The following is a 10,681-nucleotide window of genomic DNA, read 5'->3' as shown; positions in this document are numbered from 1 at the left end:
GACTAAGTCTCTCTTTTTAGACTTGGGTATAGTTCCTGAGTTACTGAAGTGATTCCTGCAGTAGAAAACGAGTCTGCTAGTGGCCCATAGAAAACATATTTTAAAACATGTCATAAGATTTTGTCCATTTTTTAGGATGTATTATCTATCAACTAAATGCTTTGGTCAGCTAGAAGGAGCCTGATGGGGCCAGAGAAAAAGCTCGTAGGTCATTATTGAAATCCTTTTTGTTTTCAACACTAATTCAGCAAAGTTGAACTGGACCGAGGAAGACTGCTCTCCCACGGAGTCATGTTGCTGTGGTCACTCTGGAGCGCAATGTTGCTGCTGCGCCCCCTGCGGGCTGCAGAGGAGGACAACGTCCGAGCAGGTAGCGACCGCGACTCACTTACAAGCAACTCTGGTCTGACATCAGGTTTATCTTTGCAGTTTGAAGATGTGTCTTTGATTACTTTGCGTGTGTGTGTGTGTGTGCGTGCGTGTGTGTGTGTGTGTGTGTGTGTGTGTGTGTGTGTGTGTGTGTGTGTGTGTGCGTGCGTGCATGTGCGCGTGTTTGTGTGTTTGTGTGTGTGTGCGCGTGTGTGTGTGTGTGTGTGTGTGTGTGTGTGTGTGTGTGTGTGTGTGTGTGTGTGTGTGTGTGTATGTAGGCTGCAGCACAGCTGTAAATGACCTGGTCTACATCGTTGATGGCTCGTGGAGTGTTGGCTTCTCTGACTTTGAAACGGCAAAGCAGTGGCTGATCAACATCACCAGCCAATTTGACATCAGCTCCCACTACACACAGGTAATATACACCATATGAAATAGTTTGTGCTGAGATTGTTGTATCCATTCACAATTAGCTGCAATTTTTTGTTACCTTGCAGTTTGATTACTGTCTCACTGTTAAATCAACACTTTTCTTCCTGCTTTGGTTGCCATCTTTGATAGAAAACCAGCATTGTGTGACCCCACTGGGGCCTGTTCCAAGAGGCACAGAGCTTCAGTCAATGTGCACGACACCTACATGAGTTATCTGTCATCTGCTGCAGGTGGCTGTGATCCAGTACAGCGACACGCCTCGCCTGGAGATTCCTCTGGGGAAACACCAGAGTGGAGGGAAGCTCATCCAGGCCATTCAGAGCATCTCCTACCTGGGAGGAAACACACAGGCAGGGCGGCATGCTTTCTTTACACCTCTTATCTGGCCTGATTTGCATGGTATTATACAAATATATAACAATTCTGAATTGAAAAATAGAGCTCCTTCCTTTCACTAAGTGAAGACAAATGAGATACATTAAGAACTGATGAATAAATCACCTGAAGAAAGGGGAGGAAACACACAGCATGGCAGTGTTAATGAATCACAGGAATGAAATGTTTAAAATAGATCATTAGAATTCAACATTAAAGTGTGAAATTATCAAAGTTATTAGCAAAACAAATAATGATTATGAAATGTTATTTTGTTATTAATTCTTACTTTCATAATAACATACATCTTTCATTGAAAGTTCAACCTTTTAAGGAGTCTGTTTTTATGCCACTTTTTAGTTCATAATGTCACATTCTTTTCATTTTGACACTTCAAAGAGGAGGCGGAGGACAGGAAGAGGTGTGCCAGGCTTTGAAGCCGATTAGACCAAACGCTGGAATTACCATTTCCTGTTCTGTGGCGTGATGATAGACTCATAGATTTTTATTGGGAAAGAGATGTCTGAAAGTCAGACAATCCTTATTTCGAGGAATCTATAAATATCTTTGATTTAAATTATTAGAGAACCAATATTTTAGCGCATTCTTTTTTTTTTCTGAGGATGAAGACGTGAGGCATCAGCAGGAAGTATAAGAACCCTGTTCTCCTGACACCCAGTCTGCTTTTCATTAATTATCTTTGCTTTAACGACTACAGTAACTTGCCCCCAGATAGCTAATAATAGTTTTAAACTTATTAAAACACCTGCAGCACTAGACACGTGCTAGAATAATCCTGTTCCATGCTGCTAGCTCCCTTCAGCTGAGGCGTTGTGTTTGGTTTCTCTTGGTTATTGTGCAGCAGACGGTTTTCTCTCTGCATGTTTTATAGCCAGAAGCTGCTGGAGCTTCAGGCCGTGAGCATTAGCCGCCTCGTTAGCTTGTAGCATGGTGAGAGGGTGCTGACAAACGACAGCATGTAATAACATGTTATTATGAAGATACACATTCTTCTGGAATCATAAAAATTGTCACTCTGAAATATAACAGCCTCAAAATGAGAGAATTTTAAAATGTCAATTTCTATAATTTAGTTTATACCATATATCTGATAAAGTTATGTTTTTATAATAATAAAAACTGAAAATTATATTTATTGACAAAGAGTTTGAATAATTCTTCTATTACTTATTTGTATTGATATTTTACACAAAGTCTATTCGCGATTATTGACATTGATGTATATTATTATTTCAACACGTTGCCCATACGTGACCTGGTTGCTGCACTCATGACCTCCTGGTCCATCGGGCAGAAGAAATGACACAGAGATACATATCAAATGTTCTATGAAAAGCTCCCGACTTCCAGTACAACCAGCAACAAGACAGCAATGAGGTGGAGCAGCCGGTGATGGAGAGGCAGATTAAGACCAAAGCAGGTCAAAGAGGCAGCTTGAGTGCTTCAGTCCTCAGCATGAACCCCACAGAAACCCCACAAGCTCAGACTGACAGGTTGACCTTTCCACAGAGACTTTCAAAAGCATTTATATGTGTTACAAGTCATTGTTACTCTGATGTGATGCAGCTGTTGATGGCTGGAAACTGGTGAACACACCATTGCGCACACACACACACACACACACACACACACACACACACACACACACACACACACACACACACACACACACACACACACACACACACACACGTGGTCCCTGACAGCATCGGGGCGTTCTCCGTCCTCTCCACCGCTCCTCACTGTTCTCTGGCTGTCTTGCAGACCGGCAGGGCCATCAAGTTCGCCGTGGACCACGTGTTCGCCTCCTCCCAGAGAACCAGCCAGGTCAAGAACCGCATCGCTGTCGTGGTCACTGATGGCAAATCTCAGGATGACGTGGTAAATGTCACCGTTCAAGTGCATCAGCAAGAAACCACTATCCAGCATGGGGTGGTAACACGTTACTGTTGTTAATTGTATTGTTAGTACACTGCTCTTGCAGCATGCACCCTCTCTCAGGGGCTTAATGGACAGCCTCTTCATCACAGAGGCTCATTTTCACCACAGCATGTGTTTCTCTAGGTGGATGCCAGCATGGAGGCACGAGCTCAGGGTATCACAGTATTTGCTGTCGGCGTTGGCAGTGAGATCACCACCTCGGAGCTGGTCTCTATCGCCAACAGACCGTCATCAGCCTATGTCCTATATGCCGAAGATTACACGACCATTGAACGTATTCAAGGTTCCATGGAGCAAAAGCTCTGTGAAGGTATGGTTATCTAGTTCATCTACCTTCTTGACATGTTCATCAGGCATCAATCCCCCGGTCTGGGATGTTTTCCCCCTGCTCTGTTTGACGAATTCATGTATTCTCATGAAAGAAAAACTTCAATGTTACGTCACATAGAAATATTCAACTCACAGAGGTTTATGTTCCGGTCATTATGAATTGTGAATGGCTCTTCTGGAGCCGGGTGCACCTGATGGCTCCTCCCTCTTCTCATTACGCTCCTTATAATGTGTTGGGACTGACTGAGCAGTTTCTTCTCATTTAGCCTGTGAGCTTCATTAGGCCTGATAAACATGTGCTAACTGATCTGCAACCATACAGAAAATAGACAGTTCCCAATTTATTTTACTGTAGCTATTAAAGAAAGTCGCAAAATGTATCAGCTATCAGCTAAAGCAGATACCTTCGAAGGCCAAAGGAGAGCTAAAATGTGAGTAAATATTGGACAAAATGCAGCCAAAAGCAGGACTGCCAATGAATGCTAATGTTGTCATGCTTGCTTTGTGAAATATACTTAACGCATTGATCGACCAGTCAAATGTTTTCAATTACCACGTAATAATGTACCTTGTTAGCTTATGTTAGGTCAGTTTCATTTCCCACTGAAAAGGACGAGGCAGAAGGAAGCAGAGCGTAACTGCAGACATTTTGGCACGATAGAGGAGAAACAGGACGGTGGAATAAACAACCGTTCCACTGCCAGTTCACTGTTAAGCTGAGCCTTTGGCTCATTTTAAATTCAGCATCAAAAAGTCATTTCAATCGTCAATATCCAACAACCCCAAATAACAAAGTTGAGCCAAACATTTTAAACATTGCTTTTGCATATTTATTAGAGGTTTGCTTCGCTGTCTGAAGACTCTTTTTCTTTCCAGAGTCTGTGTGTCCAACACGAATCCCGGTGGCATCCCGTGATGAGAGAGGCTTTGAGCTGATGCTGGGCATGAACATTCACAAGAAGGCCAAGAAGACCTCTGGCTCTCTGATTTCTGAGGCAGCATACAGTCTGACTGCCTCTACAGACATTACTGAGAGTACCAGGTAGAATGTTACAATAAAATGGAGCAATTAAGAAACGTTTTTCCTAACTATTGTTTGTATTTAGTAGCGTGACTTCTTCCTTGTACTAGGGACATCTTCCCAGAGGGCCTCCCTCCGTCCTACGTGTTCGTAGCCACCCTGCGTCTAAAGGCGTCTTCGAGCAAGCTGACCTTTGACCTTTGGAGGATACAGTCTAAGGATAAGGAGATCCAGGCGGCAGTGACACTAAGTGGGAAGGACAAAACTGTCATCTTCACCACCACCAGTAGAACAGGGGCGGAGCAGAGAGTCACCTTCAAAGCCGGCTTTCAGGTTGGTGTTAGGGTTGGGTTCCAGCACGGCTCCTGGCTTGGATCTCCAAGTGATGGCAAATGCTTTTTTCACCAATATGGCCATGTGTGAACATGCTTAATATCTCTCTGTCAGCTGATCAGTCAAATTTTGTTCAGCAGTGACAGAATAACCTTAATGTAGAGACAGAATAACCTTAGTGAAGACAAAATAACCTTAATGTAGAGACAGAATAACCTTAATGTAGAGACAGAATAACCTTAGTGAAGACAAAATAACCTTAATGTAGAGACAGAATAACCTTAATGTAGAGACAGAATAACCTTAATGTAGAGACAGAATAACCTTAGTGAAGACAAAATAACCTTAATGTAGAGACAGAATAACCTTAATGTAGAGACAGAATAACCTTAGTGAAGACAAAATAACCTTAATGTAGAGACAGAATAACCTTAATGTAGAGACAGAATAACCTGAATGTAGTGACAGAATAACCTTAGCGTAGGGACAAAATAACCATAATGAAGACAGAATAACCTTATTGTAGAGACAGAATAACCTTAGCGTAGGGACAGAATAACCTTAATGAAGACAGAATAACCTTATTGTAGAGACAGAATAACCTTAATGTAGAGACAGAATAACCTTAGCGTAGGGACAGAATACCATAACCTTAATGAAGACAGAATAACCTTATTGTAGAGACAGAATAACCTTAGTGAAGACAGAATAACCTTAATGTAGAGACAGAATAACCTTAGCGTAGGGACAGAATAACCTTAATGAAGACAGAATAACCTTATTGTAGAGACAGAATAACCTTAGTGAAGACAGAATAACCTTAATGTTGAGTAGAGACAGAATAATCTTAATGTAGTGACAGAATAACCTTAAAGTAGTGACAGAATAACCTTAAAGTAGAGACAGAATAACCATAGTGAAGACAGAAGAACCTTAAAATAGAGACAGAAGAACCTTAGTGAAGACAGAATAACCTTAGTGAAGACAAAATAACCTTAATGTAGAGACAGAATAATCTTAATGTAGTGACAAAATAACCTTCAAGTAGAGACAGAATAATCTTAATGTAGTGACAGAATAACCTTAAAGTAGAGACAGAATAACCTTAAAGTAGAGACAGAAGAACCTTAGTGAAGACAGAAGAACCTTAGTGAAGACAGAAGAACCAGCCTTAATGTAGTGCACCATAAAAAATATCCTCACGGTGGTAAGCCCCTCAAATTGGATAATGAAGTATAAAAATATGAGAAAAACGTTTATATTTTCCTGCCCGTGAAAGAGCCATTGTGTTATTAGAGTGCACTCTGTTTCTTCCAATCTGAGAATGAACCTGACATGGACGGCTTGCAGAGAGCCAAACTAGCAGTTATTTCAACATCATGTTCATCTTAGTTCAATACACAGCTGAACCAGAAAGATGTAATGTGATGGAGGCCAGGCTCAAAGAAAACATGTCCTCTAAACCACTGGATTGGCCCAGTGGAAACTAGCTGGGGGATGTGTAGTTATTGGAAAGGACGGCTGCTTGTTTTCCAAAAGGCACCACCAGCCTCCATCCTCACACACTGACTGTAGCGGAGCTTGTTCATCAGGGTTGTAATTATGTTAACACATTTGATTTGATGTGGCACTCGGTAGAAGCCTGTGATTGGTCATTTGGAAATGATGGCTGTGGATCACTCCCAGTGTAACAACTGCTGCTCTGTTTCTCTCTCTGCCTCTGGATAGCTGGAGCTTTAAAAAAATAAAAAAGATTGAGAAGGGAAAAGGAAGGAGTCTTTTAATACCTCGGTTGTAACTATTTGTGGAGCAGTTAGGGAACATGTTGAGCCTTTCTGACATGCACACATACAACTGGAAGCATAAGTGGAAGAAGGTTTCACAAATGAACGATTGTTTTCTCATGCGGCTTTGGAATGTTGCCTTATTATATACGTACAGACTCCCAGGAAGTGCTTTTTGTATAAGAGAACCTTGAAAAACATACACTACCGTTCAAAAGTTTGGGGTCACATAAATATGTCCTTATTTTTCAAAGAAAAGAACAGTTTTTTCAATGAAGATCACGAATCATAAATACACTCTGCACATTGTTAATGTGGTAAAAGACTATTCTAGGTGGAAACGTCTGGTTTTTAATGAAATATCTACATAGTGTATAGAGGCCCATTTCCAGCAGCATCACTCCAGTGTTCTGATGGTACATTGTGTTTGATCATCACCTTAGAAGACTAATGGAGGAGTAGAAAACCCTTGAAAAGCCCTTGTGCAGTGATGTCTCACAGCTGAAAACAGTTTTATTGGTGAGAGAAGCTATAAAACTGTTCTTCCTTTGAGCTGGTTGAGTATCTGGAGCATCACATTTGTGGGTTCATTAAACTCTCACAATGGCCAGAAAAAGAGAACTTTCATGTGAAACTCGCCCGTCTGTTCTTGTTCTTAGAAATTAAGGCTATTCCTTGCCAGAACTTGCCAAGAAAATGAAAATTTGTCTGGGTGACCCCAAACTTTTGAACGCTAGTGTACATGTACAGACTAGAGAACCTTGAAAAGAACAAGTATTGACGACATATCTGTGCCTTCTCTCAGACGCTGTACGATGGAAAGTGGCATCAGTTCAAAGTCCTGGTGAGACCACGTCAGGTGACCGGTTTCCTTGACGATCAACTGATCCAGGAAATAATGCTGGAACCTGTTGAGCCCATCTTCATCAACGGAGAGACACAGGTTGCTAAGAGACGAGGAGCAGACATCACTGTGCCTGTGAGTACCACCGCAACCAAGAGAGGAAATGAAACACATTCCTTTAATAACTAAGTGCAGGGGACCCCAAACAGGATTTTTTAAATTATTAAAAACTATTATAAATAGCAAATATGTGCATGAATGTTAGCACGGAGCAACATTATAAAATGGACAATTTGAAATAAGGACAGTTAAATCATGATAATACAAACAAATATTCCAGCGTCTGTCCTTTGGCTATTGCAATATTGTTGTTCTCTTTTATTCTTCAATATTAACGTTACATAATTGTTAGAACAAGGCATTGGCACATTATAGAGCACAGATATTGTTAAACATGTGTAAATGATCAAAGAAAGAAAAACTGCATAACTGACCTTTTCTACCAAAATTTAAAAAAACACTTTATTTATCTGCTCTTTTATTTCATCTTTCATCATCATTTTATTTTTCAGCGTCTTATTTTTCATACTTTTGGGGGTTTCGACAGAAACATGTAGTGTTTTCATAAATACTCTCTTACGTTTGACCTTTTCATTCAGGTGGAGATTCAGAAGCTGCGTCTGTACTGTGATCCTCTTCAGAGCGAGAGAGAAACCGCCTGTGAGATCTACTCTGTGGTGAGACCTCACCGTCTGCTGCACCACGACACGGCAACATCTGGCACCTTTCAGCATCTGTGTGCAACAACAGCACACTGGGCTTTCACCCAACTCCAATACAAACCCACTCGCTCCATTATTAGACCGTCAAGCTACTAGCGTAGCATGAAGCGCGAGACGAGGATAGCATGAGGTCAAAACAACTGAGGACTTTCATCCAGCAGACTTTTTTGATCACGTCAGTCGTTAGTGTCTTTAGTCACGAGGCTCTCGTGGGTCATTCGTCCCTCACTAGTCATCAGAGTCACAAGTCAGTCGAGTTAACGCCAACCACTTTTCCAGAATTAGTTTTCTTTTGCCTGAACCTAACTTCTTGTGCAGACAGACGTTTATTTTGAAAAGTCACTGTGCGTGGGATGAGTGAAAGTGACCCAGAGCCTCATAGGGCCACTGATCAGGAGTCCAGTTGGGAGTAGAATGTGTAGTATTCAATATCACTTGTTGTACTTCTGTATGTAGCTGCATATAAGAGGCAACAATGATGAGAATGACCCATGATGCTTTTCTCTTGTCCCCTCTCTCATGCCACACAGGATGATGAAAGGGTAAGTCGTTTCTGAACATTTTTACTAATGCGGTACAAATTAGTGGCATTGTAGGTGATATCACACCTGATTAAACTGAAATTACTGCATCATGGAAATTACTGTCAACTTTCACGAGTGATACCGTTGATGTGCTCATGACGTTCTCTCTATGTCACCTCAGTGTCCTCTGAATCGAACAGCCACGGTGGAGGAAGAAGACTGCAACTGTGTAGTTGGACCACCGGGGCAGCGTGGGCTGCCAGGGCCCATGGTAACACACACACACACACACACACACACACACACACACACACACACACACACACACACACACACACACACATTATGCTCATGATATCACTATATATTGAAGGTTATTATAACCACTGGTGATTATTTACACACAGTGGTGAATATACTATATTATTATTTTATTATTATTAAAAAACATTTTGATGTAATTGATGTGGACATCGTGCATATACCAAATTTTCCCTCAATGTTTGTGTTTGGCTTTGGTTTTACTAACTGAGTCTGAGACGGTTTCCACCATAGAGGTACACTCATGACCCCCTCTGCATGAACATGCTGTTTGTTATGGCCGATACATGAGTAGCACCGGCGTCCAACAACAGAGCAGACATGCAGCCCCAATGATCCCACTCCAGGTTAATGTCTCTATTGCTACCCATGCAAGGAGTTTCAAAGCCCAAAGGCACCCAGAGACTCCAGGAAGGCTGGAGGAGGGTATCCCCAGCTGCTGTTTGTTGCATAAGCACAAACAGCACTGAGAGAGTTCCTCTCTCACAGTCAGGAATAGTGTGGGGAAAAAGTCCAACAAAGCAGCGCTCATGTGGTGGCAACTCTTACCCTGGGCTCCTCCGGAGAAGGCTCGAGTTCAGAGTCCAGCCTCCCTCCAGGAGTTTAGTTCTACACCAGTGATATTCATGGAGGTGAGCTGGACTATATCTAGTTGATACTGCTTTAGCGGCCACACCAGCTTCAGTTCTGTCCCCTCCAGAGAGGCGTGGGAAACATTCGACGCCCCGAGAGCCAGTCTGCAATTCCAGGGGTTAGTACGTCTTGGACCCAGTCTTCTTCTCTGGTGCCTGGCTCCCCCCAGCTCAATGCTGCCTATCCCTGTTGGTGGAGGGCCTACAGGGAAGCACTGAAAGGACAAGTCAGGGAATCACACAAGTTCATATGATGTACCGTCATGGCAAGGCACCAATAGTTTTGAAGATCATTTTTCTCTGGAAGAAAATGTTGGAGAGACCAACAGATAATCAGGCTAATATGCATCCATCAAAGCCTTTGTGATTTCTGTCTCAGGGTTTCAAAGGGGAGAAAGGGAGCGCTGGACCCTCGGGACCTGATGGTAAGCCTGTAAGTGCTTATCACTTTTTTTTCCAGTACTTTTTCACCTTGTCAACAGTCTTTAGGTTACAAGTTGTATGCACATGATATAATCAGTTTATTTTGCAACTCTCACCAGGGCAATGATGGGAAACCTGGGGTATCCGGCCCTCCTGGATTACTGGGGATGAAGGTACAGAATAAGTTGCATTAAACAGCTTCAGATCTCTAAAATGCAAGTCCTGATTTCTACTTGAATAGTTTTGCATTTCATCACGACAAAGTGTCTGATTGTGCTGGTCTGACTCTGATGAGTGTCTTGGCCCTGTCTTATTCTACCTTTATATTTTTTCTTTAAGACATTATCCGTCAATGTGTGTCTTTGTCTCTTGCTCTGCCGACACTCTACAGCTTTTACAAGAGAAAAACAATCTGTATCATCATATATGGATCAACATTCATCGGCAATTGGTGTTAGTGCCAAAAACATCTGTGAATCTGTGAATGGGCAGTTATATGGAAGCCCAGTTCCGCCACAAAAAAATAATGACAAAAAAAATAATAATTAT

The 10,681-nt window shown here is 42.0% G+C and overlaps 1 protein-coding gene across 1 annotated transcript in view; it reads left to right on the top strand.

The window, feature by feature from the left end:
- Positions 1–291: 291 nt before the first annotated feature.
- si:dkey-225n22.4 (collagen alpha-1(XXI) chain) overlaps positions 292–10,681 on the top strand; it is a 45,121-nt gene continuing 34,731 nt past the window's right edge. The window contains exons 1-13 of the mRNA XM_068582149.1: positions 292–370; positions 648–784; positions 1,032–1,151; positions 2,962–3,078; positions 3,262–3,448; positions 4,345–4,510; positions 4,600–4,822; positions 7,412–7,585; positions 8,110–8,187; positions 8,763–8,774; positions 8,938–9,027; positions 10,089–10,142; positions 10,252–10,305. Of these exons, the coding sequence (XP_068438250.1) occupies positions 292–370; positions 648–784; positions 1,032–1,151; positions 2,962–3,078; positions 3,262–3,448; positions 4,345–4,510; positions 4,600–4,822; positions 7,412–7,585; positions 8,110–8,187; positions 8,763–8,774; positions 8,938–9,027; positions 10,089–10,142; positions 10,252–10,305 (1,491 nt within the window). The remainder of the gene's footprint in view (positions 371–647; positions 785–1,031; positions 1,152–2,961; positions 3,079–3,261; positions 3,449–4,344; positions 4,511–4,599; positions 4,823–7,411; positions 7,586–8,109; positions 8,188–8,762; positions 8,775–8,937; positions 9,028–10,088; positions 10,143–10,251; positions 10,306–10,681) is intronic.

The sequence above is a fragment of the Clinocottus analis genome, unplaced genomic scaffold, assembly GCF_023055335.1.
Source record: "Clinocottus analis isolate CAN_PGR_092001 unplaced genomic scaffold, fCliAna1.0.p SCAF_18, whole genome shotgun sequence".
Lineage (NCBI taxonomy): Eukaryota > Metazoa > Chordata > Actinopteri > Perciformes > Cottidae > Clinocottus > Clinocottus analis.
Note: the sequence above shows the minus strand (reverse complement) of the source record. Positions and strands in the feature narration are given on the sequence as shown.